Raw genomic sequence first — 23,629 nt, 5'->3', positions numbered from 1 at the left:
GGAATTACAGGAATGAGCCACTGTGCCTGGCCTGTTTATTTTTTATACCAAAGGTTCATAAGTATTTCACCAAAAATTCCCAATAATTTTAGGTTAATCTTTTTAATAGACATAGATGAAAGAATCTTTGGAGAAGATGGCCGACTAGGAACAGCTCAGGATTGCAGCTTCCAATGAAAGTGCAGAGGGTGAGTTGACACCGCATTTCCAGGTGGACTTTTATTGCCCACAGACCAGGAGATTCCCAGGCAGAGGAGCCCCATGGGTCGCCAGCCGCGGCTGTTTCGGCCAGCGCAGCTGCTTTGCCCACGCCCTGGCGCAGCGGTTCTCCGTACAAAAGACACTGGTCTGGGTGCCCTCTTATCTGGTGATTGGAGCCCTGAGATGGCAGAGTCGCCCATTCATCTGAAATAGCGAGCCAGGCCAGGAGATTCCTAGGCCAAAAAAAAAAAAAAAAAAAAAAAAAACGCCAGGAATCTCAGCGCCGCTGTTTCAACTGGCTCAGTGAGTCACGGCAGGGGATATCCCAGCGCCTTTTCAACAGGCGACTGGAACACTGGGAGAGTCGACCGTTCAACAACAACAACAACAAAAGACTCTGAGTCAGGGAGCCAGGTGATCAGGCTTGACTGGTCCCACGCTCCCCCCACCCCAACACACACACACACACAAAACCAGTAATTGAAAACTCTCTGGGTTGAGAGCTTCACAGCAAGCACAGCTGAACCCGGGATGGTCCGGCTCTGTGGGGGAGGGGCGTCCGCCGTTACTGAGACACTCCACCACTATGGAGGCAGTCTGACCATCGCTGAGGCAGCCTGCCATTGCTGAGGCAACCCGCCATTGCCGAGGCAACCTGCCATTCCAGAGAGAGTCTGCAATAACAGAGGCAGGCCACCATTGCCAAGGCAGTTCTAACTACACCCATATAAACAGGACTGCAGGGAAGATCACACAGCAGCTGGGCGGAGCCCACAGCAGCTCAGCAAAGCCTCTGCAGGCAGACAGTGACTAGGCTGCCTCCTCGCTGGGCAGGGCAGCCCTGAAAGAAAAAGAAAAGGCAGCAGCACAAAGGAAACTCATAAATAAAGCCCTAACTCCCTGGGACAGAGCACCTGGGGAAAAAAAAAAAAAGGAGTTTATGAGTTCTGCTGCAGCAGACCTAAATGTACCTGCCCAGCAACTCTGAATGAACAACGGAGCTCACAGCTCAGGACTTGAGCGCCAATAAAGGATACACTGTCTCCTCAAGCAGCTCTCTGACCCCCATATATCGAAAGAGTCACCTCATAAAGGAGAGAATAGACTCACATTTGGCGGGCATCCTACTGGGACAAAGATAGCAGAAGAGGAAACTGGTAGCAACCCTTACTGTTCTGCAGCTGCTGCAGGTGATCCCCCGGCAAGCAGGGCCTGGAGTGGACCTCAGCAGTCCTACAGCAGAGGGGCCAGACTGTTAGAAGGAAAGCTAAGAAAAAGAAGTAACTTCAGCATCCACAAACTGGAAGTTCACTCAGAGACCCAATCTGAAAGTCAGTAACTACAAAGACAACAGATGGATAAACCCACAAAGATGGGAAGAAACCAGCGCAAAAAGGATGAAAACACCAGAAACCAGAACACCTCTCCTCCTAAAAGGGATCACAACTCCTCACCAGCAAGGAAACAAGGCTGGATGGAGAAGGAGTGTGGTGAAATGACAGAATCAGACTTCAGAAGGTGGGTAATAAGAAACTACAGTGAGCTAAAAGAACATGTTCTAACCCAATGCAAAGAAACTAAGAACGTTGAAAAAAGATTTGACGAAATGCTAATGAGAATGGACAACATAGAGAGGAATATAAGTGAATTGATGGAGCTAAAAACCACAACATGAGAACTTCGCGAAGCATACACAAGTTTCAACAGCCGAATTGACCAAGCAGAAGAAAGGATATCAGAGGTCGAAGATCAACTCAATGAAATAAAATGAGAAGGCAAGAAGAGAGAAAAGAGGGTAAAAAGGGATGAACAAAGCCTCCAAGAAATGTGGGACTATGTGAAAAGACCTAATCTACGTCTGATAGGCATACCTGAATGTGACAAAGAGAATGAATCCAAGCTGGAAAATACTCTTCAGGATATTGTCCAGGAAAACTTCCCCAACCTAGCAAGGCAGGCCAATATTCAAGTCCAGGAAATACAAAGAACACCACAAAGATATTCCTCAAGAAGAGCAACCCCAAGGCACATAATCATCAGATTCACCAGGGTTGAAATGAAGGAGAAAATGCTAAGGCCAGCCAGAGAGAAAGGTCAGGTTACCCACAAAGGGAAGCCCATCAGACTCACAGCAGATCTCTCAGAAGAAACCCTACAAGCCAGAAAAGAGTGGGGGCCAACATTCAACATCCTTAAAGCAAAGAACTTTCAACCCAGAATCTATCCAGCCAAACTAAGCTTCATAAGTGAAGGAAAAATAAAATCCTTTGCGAACAAGCAAGTACTCAGAGATTTCATCACCACCAGACCTGCTTTACAAGAGCTCCTGAAAGAGGCACTACACATATAAAGGAACAACCAGTACCAGCCACTCCAAAAACATACCAAATGGTAAAGAGCATCAACGCAATCAAGAATCTGCATCAACTAATGAATAAAACAGCCAGCTAGCATCAAAATGGCAGTATCAAATTCGCACATAACAATATTATCCTTAAATATAAATGGACTAAATACCCCAATCAAAAGGCATGGACTGGCAAACTGGATAAAAAGCCAAAACCCATCAGTGTGCTGTATCCAGGAATCCCATCTCACATGCAAGGATATACAAAGGCTCAAAATAAAGGGATGGAGGAAGGTTTACCAAGCAAATGGAAAGCAAAAAAAAAAGCAGGAGTTGCAATTCTCATCTCTGATAAATTAGACTTTAAAGCAACAAAGATCAAAAGAGACAAAGAAGGACATTACATAATGGTAAAAGGATCAGTGCAACAAGAAGAGCTAATGATCCTAAATATATACACACCCAATACAGGAGCACCCAGATACATAAGGCAAATTCTTAATGACTTACAAAGAGACTTAGACTCCCACACAATAATAGTGGGAGACTTTAACACCCCATTGTCAATATTGGACAGATCAACCAGACAGAAAGTTAACAAGGATATCCAGGACCTGAACTCAGACCTGGACCAAGCAAACCTAATTGACATTTACAGAACTCTCCACCCCAAATCCACAGAATATACATTCTTCTCAGCACCACATCACACCTACTCTAAAATTGACCACATAATTGGAAATAAATCACTCCTCAGCAAATGCAAAAGAACAGAAATCATAACAAACAGTCTCTCAGACCACAGTGCAATCGAGTTAGAACTCAGAATGCAGAAACTAACTCAGAACCACACAGCTTCATGGAAACTGAACAACTGGCTCTTGAATGTTGACTGGATAAACAATGAAATGAAGGCAGAAATAAAGATGTTCTTCGAAACCAACAAGAATGAAGACACAACATACCAGAATCTCTGGGACACATTTAAAGCAGTCTCTAGAGGAAAATATATAACAACAAGTGCTCACATGAGAAGCAAGGAGAGATCTAAAATTGAAACCCTAGCATCAAAATTGAAAGAGCTACAGGAGCAAGATCAAAAAAACTCAAAACCTAGCAGAAGACAAGAAATAACTAAGATCAGAGCAGAACTGAAGGAGAAAGAGACACAAAAAAAACCCTTCAAAAAATCAATAAATCCAGGAGCTGGTTTTTTGAAAAGATAAACAAAACAGACAGAACACTAGCCAGATTAATAAAAAAGGAAAGAGAGAATAACCAAATTGATGCAATAAAAGGGGATATCACCACAGATTCTACAGAAATTCAAACCATCATCAGAGATTATTACAAACAACTCTACGCACATAAACTAGTAAACCTGGAAGAAATGGACAAATTCCTGGACACTTGCTTCCTCCCAAGCCTAAACCAGGAAGAAGCTGAAACCCTGAACAAACCCATAACAAGGTCTGAAGTTGAGGCAGCAATTAAGAGACTACCACCCAAAAAAAGCCCAAGACCAGATGGGTTCACAGCCGAATTCTACCAGACATACAAAGAGGAGCTGGTACCATTCCTTCTGAAACTATTCCAAATAATCCAAAAAGAGGGAATCCTTCCCAAATCATTTTATGAGACAAACATCATCCTGATACCAAAACCCGGCAGACACTCAACAAGAAAAGAAAACTTCAGGCCAATATCCATGATGAACATAGATGCAAAAATCTTCAATAAAATACTGGCAAGCTGACTGCAACAGCACATCAAAAAGCTTATCCACCATGATCAAGTAGGTTTCATCCTGGGGATGCAAGGCTGGTTCAACATATGCAAGTCTATAAATGTAATTCACCACATAAACAGAACCAAAGACAAAAACCACATGATTATCTCAATAGGTGCAGAGAAGGCCTTTGACAAAATTCAACAGCCCTTTATGCTAAAAACCCTCAATAAACTAGGTATTGACGGAATGTATCTCAAAATAATAAAAGCTATTCACGACAAACCAACAGCCAATATCATACTGAATGGGCAAAAACTGGAAGCATTCCCTTTGAAATCTGGCACTAGACAAGGAAGCCCGCTCTCACCACTGCTATTCAATATAATACTGGAAGTTCTAGCCAGAGCAATCAGGCAAGAAAAAGAAATAAAGGGTATTCAAATAGGACAGAAGGAAGTCAAATTGTCTCTATTTGCAGACAACATGATTGTATATCTAGAAGACCCCATCATCTCAGCCCAAAAGCTCCTGAAACTGATAAGCAACTTCAGCAAAGTCTCAGGATACAAAATCAATGTGCAAAAATCACATGCATTCCTATACACCAATAACAGACTTAAAGACAGCCAAATCAAGAACAAACTGCCATTCACAATTGCTACAAAGAGAGTAAAATGCCTAGGAATACAACTAACAAGGAACGTAAAGGACCTCTTCAAGGAGAACTACAAGCCACCACTCAACGAAATAAGAGAGGATACAAACAGATGGAGAAACATTCCATGTTCATGGTTAGGAAGAATCAATATCGTGAAAATGGCCATACTGCCCAAAGTAATTTACAGATTCAATGCTATTCCCATCAAGCTACCAATGACCTTCTTCACAGAACTGGAAAAAACCACCTTAAACTTCATATGGAACCAAAAGAGAGCCTGCATAGCCAAGCAATTCTAAGCAAAAAGAACAAAGCAAGAGGCATCACACTACAGGACTTCAAACTATACTACAAGGCTACAGTAATCAAAACAGCATGGTACTGGTACCAAAACAGAGATATAGACCAATGGAACAGGACAGAGGCCTCGGAGGCAACACAACATATCTACAACCATCCGATCTTTGACAAACCTGGCAAAAACAAGCAACGGGGAAAGGATTCCCTGTTTAATAAATGGTGTTTGGAAAACTGGCTAGCCATGTGCAGAAAGCAGAAACCGGACCCCTTCCTGACACCTTACACTAAAATTAACTCCAGATGGATTAAAGACTTAAACATAAGACCTAACACCATAAAAACCCTAGAAGAAAATCTAGGCAAAACCATTCAGGACATAGGCGTAGGCAAGGACTTCATGACCAAAACACCAAAAGCATTGGCAACAAAAGCCAAAATAAACAAATGGGACCTAATCAAACTCCACAGCTTCTGCACGGCAAAAGAAACAGTCATTAGAGTGAATCAGCAACCAACAGAATGGGAAAAAATTTTTTCAGTCTACCCATCTGACAAAGGGCTGATATCCAGAATTTACAAAGAACTAAAACAGGTCTACAAGAAAAAAACAAACAAGCCCATTCAAAAGTGGCGAAGGATATGAACAGACGCTTTACAAAAGACATACATGAGGCCATCAAACATATGAAAAAATGCTCATCATCACTGGTCATTAGAGAAATGCAAATCAAAACTACATTGAGATACAATCTCATGCCAGTTAGAATGGCAATCATTAAAAAATCTGGAGACAACAGATGCTGGAGAGGATGTAGAGAAATAGGAACACTTTTACACTGTTGGTGGAAGTGTAAATTAGTTCAACCATTGTGGAAGACAGTGTGGCGATTCCTTAAGTACCTAGAAATAGAAATTCCATTTGACCTAGCAATCCCATTACTGGGTATAAATCCAAAGGATTATAAATCGTTCTACTCTAAGGACATGTGCACACGAATGTTTATTGCAGCACAGTTTACAATAGCAAAGACCTGGAACCAACCCAAATGCCCATCGATGATAGACTGGACAGGGAAAATGTGGTACATATACACCATGGAATATTATGCAGCCATCAAAAATGATGAGTTTGTGTCCTTTGTAGGGAAATGGATGAACCTGGAAACCATCATTCTCAGCAAACTGACACAAGAGCAGAAAATCAACCACCACATGTTCTCACTCATAGGCGGGTGTTGAACAATGAGAACACATGGACACAGGGAGGGGAGCACTACATACTGGGGTCTATTGGGGGAAAATGGGGGAGGGCTGGGGGGTGGGGAGGTGGGGAGAGATAGCATGGGGAGAAATGCCAGATATAGGTGAAGGGGAGGAAGGCAGCAAATCACACTTCCATGTGTGTACCTATACAACAATCTTTCATGTTCTTAACATGTGCCCCAAAATCTAAAATGCAATAAAAAAATTAATAAAAAAGAATCCTTAAAAAAATCTTAATATTAGTGAACTTAACCCATAGTATATAAAATTTAATATATCACAATAATGCTTGCTTTACTTTATTATTTGATTTGTTAGCATGTACCATTACAAATTCAGCCTGTATAATTCACCATGTAGTTCAATAGAATATGTAATTGAAGAGAACAAAGAAGAAAATTTCAATAGAAGCAGGAAAAAACATCTGATAAGATTGAATATGTATTCATAATTAAACTAGACATAGAGCAGAAAGAAACTTTTTGATTCTGATAAAGGGTTTCTATAGAAAACATCATTTTTGATAGTAAAGTATTATAATATTCTCTTTTAAATTCAAACGAAACTGAAGGTCTATGATCACCAATTTGATTAAATTTGAACTATGTGTCTTTAACAAAGCAGGGAGTCAAGAACAAAAAATAAGAGTACATGGATTAGAAAAGAAACATGTTATTATACACCTAAATTATTAAAATAATTTAGCCAGTTCAACATACAGAAAATGAACTCTTTCAACTGTATTTTTCTATATCAGAAACAATAAAATGACACTTCAAAAAGTCATAACATTTATAATAGTATCAAAAGATACATAGAAATAAAATGAACAACATAGTTGCAACACTTCTAAACTAATAACCACTAAACAGTATTAAAAATTTAGAAGACAGAACAAATCTATCCCTATGGGAATGCATTATGCAGTGGAAGAATAAAATCTTAGAATCCCAATCTAGACCCTAAGGGCTGTATGACACAGTAATTTCCCTCAAATGAGAATAAAAACAGGTAACTTGAGATTGTTGTGAAGATTTAAAATAATGCAGGAAAAGTTAGTAGATGGTTGATTATTAGTACTTCTTATTGTATATCTGATGACCACTTTAAACTTACCCTGGATTTGCTTTTGAGGCTTTATGATATTTATTTACTTTGTTTTGTTTTTTTTGAGACAGAGTCTTGCTCTGTTGCCCACGCTGGAATGTAATGGCGTGATCTCGGCTCACTACAACCTCCACCTCCCGGATTCAAGTGATTCTTCTGCCTCAGCCTCCGGAGTAGACGGGATTACAGGCATGTGCCACCATTCCCAGCTAATTTTTATGTTTTTAGTATAGACAAGTTTCTCCATGTTGACCAGGCTGGTCTCAAACTCCTGACCTCAGGTGTTACATCTACCTCAGTCTCCCGAAGTGCTGGGATTAGAGGCGTGAGCCACCATGCCCAGCCTAAGGCTTTATTATATTTAAGGAGGGGTTTTCCAGCCTTGTAAAAGGATTTATGTACCAAACATGTGTCCTGACTTTCTGCATTGAAGGAAGGGCAGATTCTCCACATGTTTTATAGCCTGAACCTGAAGCTAATTTGCTAGAGACTTAGGGATCCTGAAGTACTTACTTTCTTTGCTACAATTTAGGTAGACAGAAAGATTCTTGTAGATGGTGCACAGTATCTTCATCTCGTAGATAGATGTATACTCACCAATGCACTTTGCAAGGTTGTAATTGGGAAAGAACAGTAATGAATTACCTAGAATGGTTCTGGTGGTGTTTGACATGCTGGTTAGCTGTTCTGAAAAGATAAGAGATTAGGTAGCATTACAGAAAATCAACTCTCCCCAGGACAACAAATCCTCCAGTGATGATCAAATCAAGCTCAGAAAATTGAAAACCAGGTAATTATCTTTGAAGAATGCTCTAGTGGCTGTCTGGAGCGGTCACTGCCCTCGATGACACAGTTTGTGCTGATGATTGTAGAATTCTGAAGTAGTTTTGGTGAAATGGGTATCCATATGATAAATCTTTCTAGCACTTGATAGGGGCAGGAAGTCACTATTGGCTATCTTTCAACATTTCCAACATAAACATAAATTGATTACCTAAAGGAGTAAAGTAGAGGCAGGAGATAGAGGCTAGTAATCAGCAGTAGGGAATGGATAGGGAAAATTCTGAAACATTTGAGAGTTCAACAAAACTTCAAAGAAACAAGCTGGTAAGTTAATTAATGTCTTTCCAAAGAATGAATTGCACATAAATAATTAGAGACTAAGTTCCTGGAGATATGAACGTGTTTAATTTATGAATTTCCAGTGTAGAATTTTGATAATGAATTCATACATTTGGGAAGAGGATAAAAGACAGGTCTAAAGAAAAAGTTCTTATAAAACACTTTGAGCAAGGAGAGATGGCAAAGACATAAACCGTCAAGTGCTAAAATTATGGCAAGGCTGTCCTATAGAGAAAAATAATTGACAGATAATGAATAATTCTGGATACTGGCTTCTTGTACATATGTAAAAAACATCAAGGGCTAATTCTATAGACCAGCACTGTCCAATAGAACTTTACATCATTATGGAAATGCTCTATAAATCCTCTCTAAAGAATTCTAGGGAAGGTCATATTTAATACATGGTCCTCTGACTTGCCTCAGCATCTGTTCTTATGCTTTGGTAACACGTCCTCAGATTTTATAGCATTTTTGAATAATGTCAGTTTCTTTACTTTCGGTCTATATGGGCTTTACTTTTCTATATTACAGAATGGAATTGAGATCTGATGCATAATGTTTAACAGCGGTAGCAATATAGTTCTCATTTTTTTTTAATTAAAAAAAATTTTAAATATATATTTTATTGCATTTTAGGTTTTGGGGTACATGTGAAGAACGTGCAAGATTGTTGCATAGGTATATACATGGCAACGTGGTTTGCTGCCTTCTTCCCCGTAACCTGTATCTGGCATTTCTCACCACGTTATTCCTCCCCAACACCCCACCTCCTGCTGTCCCTGCCCTAGATCCCCCCCACAGACCCCATTGTGTGATGCTCCCCTCCCTGTGTCCATATGTTCTCATTGTTCAACACCTGCCTATGAGTGAGAACATGCAGTGTTTTTGTGTTCTTGTGTCAGTTTGCTGAGAATGATGGTTTCCAGGTTCATCCGTGTCCCTACAAAGGACACGAACTCATCCTTTTTGATGGCTGCATAGTATTCCATGGTGCATATGTGCCACCTTTTCCCTGTCCAGTCTATCATCGATGGGCATTTGGGTTGGTTCCAGGTCTTTGCTATGGTAAACAGTGCTGCAATGAACATACGTGTGCACGTGTCTTTATAGTAGAATGATTTACAATCCTTTGGGCATATACCCAGCTATGGGATTGCTTGGTCAAATGGAATTTCTATTTCTAGATCCTTGAGGAATTGCCACACTGTCTTCCACAATGGTTGCACTAATTTACACTCCCACCAACAGTGTTAAAGTGTTCCTATTTCACCACATCCTCTCCAGCATCTGTTGTCTCCAGATTTTTTAATGATCGCCATTTTAACTGGTGTGAGATGGTATCTCAATTTGATTTTGATTTGCATTTCTCTAATGACCAGTGATGATGAGCATTTTTTCATATGTTTGTTGTCCTCATATATGTCTTCTTTTGAAAAATGTCTGTTCATATCCTTCGTCCACTTTTGGATGGGTTTGTTTTTTATTGTAAATCTGTTTTAGTTCTTTGTAGATTCTGGATATCAGCCCTGTCAGATGGGTAGATTGCAAATATTTTTTCCCATTCTGTTGGTTGCTGGTTCACTCTGATGATTGTTTCTTTTGCTGTGCATATCTAAGCTTAATTAGATCTCATTTGTCTATTTTGGCTTCTGTTGCCATTGCTTTTGGTCTTTTAGTCATGAAGTCCTTGCCTATGCCTGTGTCCTGAATGGTATTGCCTAGGTTTTCTTCTAGGGTTTTTACGGCGTTAGGTCTTATGTTTAAATCCTTAATCCATCTGGAGTTAATTTTAGTGTAAGGTGTAAGGAAGGGGTCCAGTTTCTGTTTTCTGCAAATGATTAGCCAGTTTTGCCAACACCATTTATTAAACAAGGAATCCTTTCCCCATTGCTTGCTTTTGTCAGGTTTGTCAAAGATCAGATGGTGTAGATGTGTGGTGTTGCTTCTAAGGCCTTTTTTCTGTTTCACTGGTCTATATCTCTGTTGTGGTACAAGCACCATGCTGTTTTGATTACTGTAGCCTTGTAGTATAGTTTGAAGTCAGGTAGCATGAGGCCTCCAGCTTTGTTCTTTTTGCTTAGAATTGTCTTGGCTATGCAGGCTCTCTTTTAGTTCCACATGAAGTTTAAAGTGATTTTTTACTGTTCTGTGAAGAAGGTCATTGGTAGCTTGATGGGGATAGTATTGAATCTATAAATTACTTTGGGCAGTATGGCTATTTTGACGATATTGATTCTTCCTAACCATGAGCATGGAATGTTTTTCCATCTGTTTGTGTCCTTTCTCATCTCCTTGAGCAGTGGTTTGTAGTTCTTGAAGAGGTCCTTTACATCCTTTGTTAGTTGTATTCCTAGGTATTTTATTCTCTTTGTAGCAATTGTGAATGGGAGTTCACTCATAATTTGGCTTTCTCTTTGTCTGTTATTGGTGTATAGGAATGCCTGTGATTTCTGCACACTGATTTTGTATCCTGAGACTTTGCTGAAGTTGCTTATCTGTTTAAGGAGATTTTGGGCTGAGACAATGGGGTCTTCTAAATATACAATCATGTCATCTGCAAATAGAGACAATTTGACTTCCTCTTTTCCTAATTGAATGCCTTTTATTTCTTTTTCTTGCCTGATTGCTCTGGCTAGAACTTCCAATCCTATATTGAATAGGAGTGGTGAGAGAGGGCATCCTTGTCTAGTACCAGATTTCAAAGGGAATGCTTAAATTTTTTGCCTGTTCAGTATGATATTGGCCGTGGGTTTATCATAAATAGCTTTTATTATTCTGATATACATTCCATTGAAACCTAGTTTATTGTGGGTTTTTAGCATAAACGGCTGTTGAATTTTGTCGAAGGCCTTCTCTGCACCCATTGAGATAATCATGTGGTTTTTGTCTTTGGTATTCTGTTTATGCGATGGATTACATTTATAGATTTGCATATGTTGAACCAGCCTTGCATCCCTGGGATGAAGCCTACCTGACCGTGATAGATAAGCATTTTGATATGCTGTTGCATTCAGTTTGCCAATATTTTATTGAAGACTTTTGCATCGATGTTCATCAGGCAAAAATCTTCAATATTGGCCTGAGATTTTCTTTTTTAGTTGTGTCTCTGCCAGTTTTTGGTATCAGGATGATGTTGGTCTCATAAAATGAGTTAGGAAGGACTCCCTCTTTTTGTATTGTTTGGGATCGTTTCAGAAGGAATGGTACCAGCTTCTCTTTGTATGTCTGGTAGAATTTGGCTGTGAACCCATCTGGACCTGGACTTTGTTTGATTGGTAGGCTATTAATTGTTGCCTCAACTTCAGACCTCGTTATTGGTCTACTCAGGGTTTCAACTTCTTCCTAGTTTAGTCTTGTGAGGGTGGAAGTGTCCAGGAATTTATCCATTCCTTCCCGATTTACTGGTTTATGTGCATTGAGTTGTTTGTAGTAATCTCTGATGGTAGCTGTTTTTCTGCAGAATTGGTGGTGATATTCCCTTTATCGTTTTTTATCGCATCTATTTGATTCTTCTCTCTTTTCTTTTTTATTAATCTGGCTAGCAGTCTGCCTAAATTGTTGATCTTTTCAAAACACCAGCTCCTGGATTTATTGATTTTTTGAAGGGTTTTTTCTGTCTCTGTCTCCTTCAGTCCTGCTTTAGTTATTTCTTGTCATCTGCTAGCTTTTGAGGTTTTTTTTTTTTTTTTTTTTTTTTTTTTTTTTTTTTTTTTTTTTTTTATCTTGCTTCTCTAGCTGTTTCAATTTTGATGATAGGGTGTTGATTTTAGATTTTTCCTCCCTTCTCATATGGACATTTATTGCCATAAATTTCCCTCTAGACACTGCTTTAAATGTGTCCCAGAGATTCTGGTATGTTGTGTCTTCGTTCTCATTGGTTTCAAAGAACATCTTTATTTCTTCCTTCATTTCATTGTTTATCCAACAGTAATCTTGTCCAGGTCTTTTCACATTGTCCAGTTGTCATTCAGGAGCAGGTTGTTCAGTTTCCATGTAGTTGTGTGCTTTTGCATGAGTTTCTTAATCCTAAGTTCTAATTTGATTGCACTGTGGTCTTAGAGACTGTTATTATTTCCATTCTTTTCCATTTGCTGAGGAGTGATTTACTTCCAATTATGTGGTCAATTTTAGAGTAAGTGTGATGTGGTGCTGAGAAGAATGTATATTCTGTGGATTTGGGGTGGAGAGTTCTGTAGATGTCTATTAGGTCTGCTTGGTCCAGATCTACATTCAAGTCCTGGATATCCCTGTTGATTTTCTGTCTTGTTGTTGTGTCTAATATTGCCAGTGGAATGTTGAATCTCCCGTTATTATTGTGTGAGAGTCTATGTCTGTTTGTGGGTCGTTAAGAACTTGCTTTATGTATCTGGGTGCTCTGTATTGGGTGCATATATATTTAGGATAGTTAGCTCTTCTTGTTGCCTTGAATCCTTTACAATCATGTAATGCCCTTCTTTGTCTCTTTTGATCTTTGTTTAAAGTCCATTTCATCAGAGACTAGGATTGCAACTTCTGCTTTTTTTTTTTTTTTTTTTTTTTTTTTTGCTCTCCATTTGCTTGGTAAATCTTCCATCTCTTTATTTTGTGTCTGTGTGTGTCTTTGCACATGAGATGGGTCTCCTGAATACAGCACACCGATGGTTTTGGCTTTCTATCCAGTTTGCCAGTCTGTGTCTTTTGATTAGGGTATTTAGGCCATTTACATTTAACGTTAATATTGTTATGTGTAAATTTGATCCTGCCATTTTGTTACTGGCTGGTTGCTTTGCCTGTTAGTTGATGCAGTTTCTTTATCGCATTGTTGGTCTTTACCATTTGGTACATTTTTGCAGTGGCTGGTACTGGTTGTTCAGAAGCTCTTGTAAGGCAGGCCTGGTGGTGACGAAATCTCTTAGCACTTGTTTGTCCATAAAGAATTTTATTTTTCCTTCACTTATGAAGCTTAGTTTGGCTGGATAGGAGATTCTGGGTTGAAAGTTCTGTGCTTTAAGGATGTTGAATGTTGGCCCCCACTCTTTTCTGGCTTGTAGGATTTCTGCTGAGAGATCTGCTGTGAGTCTGATGGACTTCCCTTTGTGAGTAACCTGACCTTTCTCTCTGGCTGGCCTTAGCATTTTCTCCTTCATTTCAACCCTGGTGAATCTGATGATTATGTGCCTTGGGGTTGCTCTTCTTGAGGAGTATCTTTGTGGTGTTCTCTGTATTTCCTGGATTTGAATGTTTGCCTGCCTTGCTAGGTTGGGGAAGTTCTCCTGGATAATATCTTGAAGAGTGTTTTCCAGCTGGATTCATTCTCCCCATCACATTCAGGTACACTGATCAAGTTTGGTTAGGTCTTTTCACATAATCACATATTTCTTGGAGGCTTTGTTCATTTCTTTTCACTCTTTTTTCTCTAATCTTGCCTTCTCATTTTATTTCATCGAATTGATCTTCAATCTCTGATATCCTTTATTCTGCTTGATCGATTTGGCTACTGAAACTTGTTATGCTTTGTGAAGTTCTCGTGCTGTGTTTTTCAGCTCCATTAAGTCATTTATGTTCTTCTCTAAGCTGGTTATTTTAGACAGCATTTCATCTAACCTTTTTTCAAGATTTTTAGTTTCTTTGCATTGAGTTAGAACATGTTTCTTTAGCTCAGAGAAGTTTGTTATTACCCACCTTCTGAAGCCTGCTTCTGTCAATTTGTCAAGCTCATTCTCCATCCCATTTTGTTCCTTTGCTAGTGAGGAGTTGTGATCCCTGGGAGGAGGAGAGGCATTCTGGTCTTTGATGATTTCATCCTTTTTGTGTTGGTTTCTTCATATCTTCATGGATTTATCTACCCTTGACCTTTGAAGTTGCTGATTTTGGATGGGGTCTCTGAGTGGACATCCTTTCTGTTGATGTTGAAGCTATTTCTTTTTGTTTTTTAGTTTTCCTTCTAACAGTCAGGCTCCTCTGCTGTAGGACTGCTGGAGGTCCACTTCAGACCTTGCTTGACTGGGAGTCACCCACGGGGGCTGTGGAGCAATGAGGATTACTGCCTGATCTTTCCTCTGGTAGCTTCATCCTGGAAAGGTACCTGCCAGGTGTCAGCCTCAGCTCTTCCTGTATGTGGCATTTTTTTGGTTATTCAGGGGTCAGGGAGCTGCTTGAGGAGGCAGTCTGTCCCTTGTCTTCCTGCAGAGGTGGTGCTGGACTGCCTCAGATTCAGCCCAGCTGCTATGTAGGCGTCCTCTGTCTTTTGTTTACACAGGTGAGATTACACCTGCCTTTGCAATGGCAGACGCCCTTCCCCCACACTTAGCTCGACTGTCCCGGGTCGAGCTTGGACTGCTGTGCTGGCTGTGAAAATCTCAAGTGAGAGGGCTTCAGTTTGCTGGTCTTTGTGGGAGTGGGACATCTGGTGATGTCATGTTTACCAGATTATTCATGATCCTTGTTGTTGCAGGTCTGCACATTTGATGAAGTATTTATTCTAGTCTTCATAGACTGGCTTCATCTGGGAACACACTTCAACAGTAATCCTGTCTAGAGATTCTGGGCAGGCCATATAGGGTGGTCCCTAAGTCTGAGATTGCTGAGGCCATTGAAAACTAGAAGGCCCTCTAAGCCCTGACCACCGTGGCCAGCACAGTGCCAGGCTGGAATATCATGGCTTCTAAGGCTGATGTAGCTCTGGGACATGCCAGAAGGTAATGGACACTGAGGCCTGCCTGCCACTGAGAGCTGTTTAGAGCCCAAGATTACTTAATTGGCTGGTGATGGTGCAGACTGGAGATGGAGTCCACTTTGCAGGTATTATGGGTTCTTACCTAGTGCTGATGCAGGTTTGCCCAGTTTGAAGGTACTGACCTTGATTTAGGGACAGTAGAGGTCTGCCCCATGTTGAGTTTTACTGTAGAAGACATGCTATTAAGGCTTAAGACAAAGTCATAATTTTACTTATCTGTTTTTCCCTCAAGCTAATGGTATCTTTTTCCACTTGGGTTGTTTGAGCTTCAGGGAGAGGTGACATGGATAATGAAAAACTGTCCTTCCCACCCTCATCAATGTGTTGTTTTCTTATCATTGTGCTATACTATTATGATCTCTCACCTGATTTCTTTAGTTCTTCTGATGGTATCTTTTGCATGTATGTGCGTGACTAGTTATTCAGATTGGTGGTTCTGCAGGGGAACAATCACCAGAGAATCCTGTTCCATCATTTGGCTTAGTTATGTGTATGTTAGGTGAATAGAGTTTTTCTTCTTTCTGGAAAATCTTGTTAGTAGGCTAAGGTTCTTGTGAATGGAACAGCTAGTTATCTCACAAAGAGCTCGAGGTTCTTCTTCACTCTTTTCTCTCTCTGCACTTCACTCTAAAGAGCCAAATGGATAACCCTAATATATTTGAGATATAATTTTCTATAACTTTCTAAGGCCTTTTCCCTAAAAATAAAGCTACTTTTTTGTTCTCTCTCTCTCTGACAAATGATTCGCAGTGACAAATACTCCTAAACTTTCCAAAATCAGTTGCAAAACTGATTCCTTGATTCACGTGATAGAGATACAGGAGGTGGGGATAGAGGGGACTTGTAGTTCAGGTTGGGTCCCATCATTACAACATGAGGATTCTAGATCTTGACATAGCAGGAGCATGGCCATCTTGGAAAAGCATCACCATTTAAAAGTGCCTTGATCAAACTGCCTAAATCTAAATGACATCAGTCTCATGGCTAATGTCAGCATGACCATAAAACACAAATAACATCTCCTACCAGAAACATTCCAACCATAAGATAAACCCCTCCCTGACCAGAGACATGCCAGCCCTGAGATAACCTCCCCTCCAACCAGAGAGATGTCGGCCCCACGATAGCCTCCCCTCCAACCAGAGACATTCCAACCCCTCAATAAACTTCTCCCTCAACAGAAACATTACAAGCCTGTGATAATCTCTCTCACTCTAAAACCAATAAATACTCTTAGTCTGTAAAAAAATGTTCCTGATTCAAATAAGTCAGAAGTCCCTCTCAGGTTTACTCTCCAAAATAAACCTGCCTTTGACTGTTGAGCCACTTTTTGTGTTTCTTTCCTCTTCAACTCTTACAGATCTGGCAGCACAATACCTAGAATATCACAGGTAGTCAAAATAAGTTTATTGCTATATATTAAATACAGAATTTCCTCTAAAACCTCCAACTTAGTTGCCTGCAAATGTTCTTAGATATCTGCAGGTCCATTACTCCTTACTTATTTACTGCTGCCTTCTGAAGAAGGTGAAATATTGTGAAACTTTATACTTACTGTTTTCTAATATATTGCCTATGAGGAAACCCAAAGTGCCTGAAAAGTAGTTGAGTAGGAGAAGCTTGATGTAGGCAGAAGTACTTCCAGAAAACACAAAGCTTATTAGGTACACAAAGGGAATGGCAGACCAGCCATACAGCGTGAAGATCAGCATAGTTTCCAGAATGTGGTAATCCATGACATAAATATCAAATTTGTGGTATTTTATCACTCCCTGAAACACAAAGGGTACAGAGATAAAGGCAAAGTGAAGGGTAAGTGCAAAAAGAAACCAAGCCAAAACATTTAGAGAAGGAAACACCAAGTCCTGTCTTTATTTGGCATGGAACTAGTTATTAATTAAGTCAATCTGCCTCTTAAAACATCACTGGTCATTAGAGAAATGCAAATCAAAGCCGCAATGAGATATCATCTCATGCCAGTTACAACGGTGATTATTAAAAAGTCAGGAAACAACAGATGCTGGTGAGGCTGTGGAGAAATAGGAGTGCTTTTACACTGTTGGTGGGAGTGTAAATTAGTTGAACCACTGTGGAAGACAGTGTGGTGATTCCTTGATTTACAACCAGAAATACCATTTGACCCAGCAATGCCATTACTGGGTATATACCCAAAGGATTATAAATCATTCTACTCTAAAGACACATGCACTTGTATGTTTATTGCAGCACTATTTACAATAGCAAAGAATTGCCCAAATGCCCATCAATTATAGACTAGATAAAGAAAATGTGGCATATGTACACCATGGAATACCATACAGCCATAAAAAGGAATGAGTTCATGTCCTTTGCAGAAACATGGATGAATCTGGAAGCCGTAATTCTCAGCAAATTAACACAAGAACAGAAAACCAAACACTGCATGTTTTCACTCATAAGTAGGAATTGAACAATGAGAACACATGGACACAGGGAGGGTAACATCATACATGGGACCTCTCTAGTAGAGCTTAAAACCTAGATGACAGGTTGATAGGTACAGCAAACCACCATGCCATATGTATACCTATGTAACAAACCTGCATGTTCTGCACATGTATCCCAGAATTTAAAGTAGAATAATCAACAAAACAAAACAAACAAAACAAAAACTTTAGCTCTGGGTCTGGGCATGGTGGCTCACGCCTATAATCCCAGCACTTTGGGAGGCTGAGGTTCAGGAGGCAGGGGTTGCCATGAGCTGTGATTGCACCAGTGCACTCCAGCCTGGGTGATAGAGTGAAACCCTATCTCAAAAAACAAAACAAAACAAAACAAAACAAAAACCTTATCCCAAGGGCATGAAGTAAGTTATTTTTACCTCTTCACCAGAGGACATTCCAGTGAGCAGGACCACTATACTTTCTTTTATTATTGTTTTCTACTTGGAACAGTTGCTGTAATAATACTGGCAAGTTTCCCAGAAAGTAGATTATTTCTCTAAGGAGACAGTTTCTCTAAAGATTTTTTTTTCTCTGACTACATAATTTACCTATCACTGCTATCCTCCTTTAAACTGGGCCTCCAGGTTCTATTCTACTTCCCCACTTCCCTTACATCCACCTAAGACACTAAACCAGACAGTGAAACACAAAATTAAAATAAATGTGGTGATGGAGAGGAACATCAAGCGGTGAAAAGGAATACATTTCTGGAAATGTATATCTCATTAGTTAATAGTTAACATTTCTCCACAATTATATGATTATGTAGCAAGACAAGCAAGAAGTAAATAGTAAGATTAAGCTAAGAATAATCATTATATTGACTGATGTTCTTGGTGGTGGCAGCAAAAGCAATAGAGAAGATTTGTAGGTAATAGATGAATCCAGTCCCTGCAGCTATAATTATTTTGTTTCTAAGTATACTGGAAACCTAAAAGAATAAATAAAATGAAGAAATCAATAAAAGAGTAACCTAGGAATTTCTGTGTTCAAAGTCTCATGATCCTTCAATGTCACAAATCATAACCTATTTCATAGAAAAGGTGAATTCCTTATTGGGTAAGCAAGCAACATAGTTGCTCTTGGACAACAGAATCATGCATTGTGAATATTTAGATTCTACCCAACTTAATCTATATATGAAAATGCAAACAAAATTTTTCAAGTAAATATTTTTACCTCTTTATTATAAAATATACCACATATTCAGAAAAGTACATATAACATCAATGAATTATCACAAGGCAATTCCCTGGGAAACTACCACAATGCCAGTACTCACAGAATCCTATCAGAAACTCCTCCAATCCCTGTAAAAGTAACCAGTTTTCCTGGCACTATTAATCTGCTTTCTGAATCTATGAATTTGCCTATTTTGGACATTTAAATTAAATGGAATCATACAACATATGGCCTTTTGTGCCTAGCTTATATTAGTTAGCATAATTTTTCAAGGTTCATGCAAGCTGTAGCAGGTATCAGCATTTCGTTCCTGATTATGGTTAAGTAATATTCCATTGTATTGATATACCATATTTTATTTATTCATTCATGAACATTTGGGACTTTCATTTTCAAGTGTTTAAAAAATTGATGTTTGCAGCTCTCCTGGGTATAAATCTAGGAGTCTAACTGCTGAGTCATACGGTAATTACATGTTTAATTTTTGAAGAACCACAAAACTGTTTTCCACAACAGCTGAAACATTTTACTTTGTTTCTTTTTTTATCCTAATGATTTTTTCTAAGTCTGTTTCGAATGATATTATTAAAGCTATACTAGCTCTCTTTTAAAGAAAATCTTTCAGCATTTTATTTTCAAACTATTTGTGTCAATGAACCCAGAGTGAGTCTCTTGTAGACACCATATGGTTAGATTACTTTTTTGGAATCATTCTACTAATCCCCGACTTTTGAGTTTAATCCATTTACATTTAATGTACTTACTTATAAGTACTTCTGTCATTTGTTTATGTATTACATCTTTTTTTATTTTTTTTATTTTTGAGATAGAGTCTTGCTCTGTTACCAGGCACCAGGCTGGAGTGCAGTGGCACAATCTCGGTTCACTGCAACCTCCACCTCCCGGGTTCAAGCAGTTCTCATCTCAGCCTCCCAACTAGCTGGGACTACAGGCTTGGGCCACCACACCCAGCTAATTTTTGTATTTTTAGTAGAGATGGGGTTTCACCATGTTGGTCAGGGATGGTTTCGATCTCTTGACCTCATGATCTGCCCACCTTGGCCTCCCAAAGTGCTGGGATTAAAGGCGTGAGCCACCGTACCCAGCCTATGTTGTTCATATTTTTCCATTTATCCATTCTGCCATTTGTGTTTAATATATATTTCTGAGTGTGCCATTTAATTCAATTGTATTTTAAGATTACATGTAGTTGGGTTGCTATTTTAGTGGTTGGAGGTTAAAATAAATACACATTTCATAACAATATAATTTAGAATAATATCAACTTAATTTTAATATAATACAAATATTTTGTGCCTATATAGCTGACTTCCCTGTCTTGTATGCTATTATCACAAATTACATCTTTATACATTGTGTGTCCATCATCATAGATGTATAATTATTGCATTACACAGATGACTTTTAAATTTAAAAATATAAGAGTTATTAACAAAAACATATTAATATTGCATTTTACATTTACCTATGTTTTTACTTTTTTGGTATTCTTTATTTCTTCATTTGGATTTGAGTTACAGTCTATGTCCTTTCATTTCAGACTGAAGAATTTCCTTCAGAATTTCTTGTAGGGCATGCCTGCTAGCAACAAACTCTATTAGTTTTTTTTTTTTTTTTTTTTTTTTTTAAACTTGGGAATGTGTAATTACGCCTTATTTTCTTTTATTGTGGAAAGAACATTTAACATATGATTTACCTTCTTAATACATTTTTAAGTGTAAAATATATGATTGTTAACTGTAGGCACAATCTTTTCCTATAAATCTCTAAGGCTTATTTATTTTGTTTAAGTGAAACTTTATGCTCACTGATCAGTAACTTCCCATTATCCTATTCTCCAAGCCCCTAGCAACCACCATTCAACTATTTGATTTTATAAGTTTGACTATTTTAGATATCTCATGTAAGCGGAATCATGAAATATTTGGCTTTTTGTTACTTCTTTATTTTACTTAGCATAATGTCTTCAAGATTCATCCATACTGTAGCAAATGTCAGAATCATCTTTTTTGTTTGCTTGTTAAGAGATGGAGTCTTATTTGTCACCCAGGCTGCAGTACAATGATGTGATCTCGGCTCACTGCAACTTCCACATCCTGGATTCAAATAATTCTCCTGCCTCAGTTTCCAAATTAGCTGGGACTTCAGACATGCACCACTATGCCCAGCTAATTTTTGTATTTTTTAGTAGAGACAGGGTTTCACTATGTGTTGGCCAGGCCGGTCTTGAACTCTGACCTCAGGTGATCCATCCACCTCATCCTCCCAAAGTGCTGGGATTACAGGAGTGAGCCACCATGCCCAGCCAGAATCATCTTATTTTTTTAAGGCTGAATAATATTCCATTGTATGTGTATACCACATTTTCTTTATCCATTCATCTGCTGATGGATATTTAGGCTTTTTTTTTTCTTTTTTTTTTTTTTTTTTTTTTTTTTTTTTTTTTTTTTTTTTTTTTTAGCATTTTAGTTATTGTGAATAGCGTTGAGTGAACATAGAAGTGATGGTAGATCTTTGAAATCCTGATTTGAACTCTTTTTGATAAATACCCAGAAATGGGGTTGTTTGATAATATAGTAGTTCTATTTTTAATATTTTGAGGAACCTCCACATTGTTTTTTATAGTAGGGACACCATTTTGCATTTCCACCAACAGTTGGCAAGGGTTCCAATTTGTACAAACTTTACCAACAATAGTTATCTTTTTAAAAATCTTTTTAAGAAAAAGTCATCCTAATAGGTGTGAGGTGATTATCTCATGGTTTTGATTTGCATTTCCCTGTTGACTAGGAAAATTGAGCAAATGTTCATATACCTGTTGAAAATTTATGTCTTCTGAGAAAATCTATTCAATTCCTTAGCCCACTTTTGAATTAGGTTATTATTTTTTGCTATTGAGTTGAAAGAGTTCCTTATATATTTTGGATATTAACCCCTTTTAAGATGTATGATTTATAAATATTTCCTCCCATTCTGTAGATTTTTCTCTTGACTCTACTGATTGTTTCCTTTGCTGTGCAGAAGGTTTTTAGTTTGATGTAATCCTGACTGTCTATTTTTGCTTTTGTTGCCTGTGCTTTTGGGGTCATAAAAAAGTAATGTTTCCCATATGTTTTCTTCTAGCAGCTTTATAGCTTCAGGACTTACATATAAGTCTTTATTATATTTTAAGTTGATATCTGCATATGGCATAAAATAATGGTCTAAATGGATTCTTTTGCATGTGGATATTCAGAATTTTCAACACAATGTATTCAAGAGACTGTTCTTTCCCCATTTTGTGTTCTTGTCACCTTTTGTAAAAAATTAACTGATGGTAAACGCATGAGGTTATTTTGGTACTCTTTTTTTTCCATTAGCCTATATCTCTATTTTTATGTAAAGAAGTTACTTTTTAAATTAATAATATGGTAAAGTTTCTACCATGAGAGTTTTGCAATGTGTTTCCCAAGTTAATAAGCAAGGATGGTTTATTAACAAGAGCTAAGTTTCATAACCATTAGAATAGGAATTTTCCATGAGATACAAAAGGAAAATAAACCCTCAAGAAACTTTACTTCACACTCACCATTATTAAGAAACAGGAAGCAAAGAAGATGATGAAATCCCACAATAGGGCAGAAAGCCAGTACACAATGACAGAGACGCCACTCACAAACTGAATGTGCTTTGTCTTAGTGGTTCTCTCAGTCACTGTCAGGAGACAATAGCCACTGATCAGAAGAGCCATGCCAAATTGTAAAGCTAAGGCCAATTGTTGTCCATTTATAGGCCTACGAAAGAAGACATATCAGAAAATCAACATAGCAGAAAATACAGATTTCAATCAATAGCTATTTTTAATCATATAAATGTAATCAGATACGGTGGAAAGAATGTATTTAAAGAGTAAAACTGAATTCTAATGAAAAGAATAACATACTTTTCATTGTCTTTACCATCAGGGGGTGGCTGAGGTTTATTGGAGACTGTTAAGGAAGCATCGGCCCCAGAAAGTGACTTGAAAAGAATGTTGTCTAACACTGCAAGAGCTGCAGATGGTGAATGATATGCTTCATTGTTGAACAGAGCAGTAAGTACTACTATGTTTGGCTTTGACTCAATAGAAAGTGCAACGATACATAAACGAATACAATCTTTTGTTTCCCTCAAGTACCTCAGTAGGTCACCTAGAATGAGAAAACAGTATTGGTCAGTGTGTCCACAATACAGATCACCTATAATATATGCCAGGGAAGAGGAACAAATAATTTTGCTTCTCGTCCCCTTCAATTATCCCATAATGACTACTTCAAACATTTGCTGTTGCCTCCAGCACTTTACTCCATCATTACATTCCTGTCTCACTTTATAGCCTATAAAGTAAACTACTACTTCTCTGAGCAAACATAGACTCTCTCAGCTTACTTACCTATCTTAAAGTGATTTATGAGTGTTTTCACTTATAGCTTTGCTAATCTTACAGCAGACAAAGCCTTCCTCTGGAAAGCATAGA

General features: G+C 38.5%; 1 protein-coding gene across 1 annotated transcript in view; it reads right to left on the bottom strand.

The window, feature by feature from the left end:
* Positions 1-23,629, bottom strand: part of LOC116526538 (ATP-binding cassette sub-family A member 3-like) — an 83,414-nt gene that overhangs the window by 37,266 nt on the left and 22,519 nt on the right. Inside the window, exons 5-8 of the mRNA XM_032242900.1 lie at positions 23,057-23,303; positions 22,703-22,907; positions 17,004-17,220; positions 8,122-8,295 (exon numbers count right to left, since the gene is read on the bottom strand). Coding sequence (XP_032098791.1) covers positions 8,122-8,295; positions 17,004-17,220; positions 22,703-22,907; positions 23,057-23,303 — 843 coding nt within the window. The remainder of the gene's footprint in view (positions 1-8,121; positions 8,296-17,003; positions 17,221-22,702; positions 22,908-23,056; positions 23,304-23,629) is intronic.

Source organism: Sapajus apella, unplaced genomic scaffold, assembly GCF_009761245.1.
Source record: "Sapajus apella isolate SASKATOON/1434 unplaced genomic scaffold, GSC_monkey_1.0 scaffold51, whole genome shotgun sequence".
In the NCBI taxonomy this organism is placed as follows: domain Eukaryota; kingdom Metazoa; phylum Chordata; class Mammalia; order Primates; family Cebidae; genus Sapajus; species Sapajus apella.
This window is presented reverse-complemented; position numbering and strand designations above follow the sequence as displayed.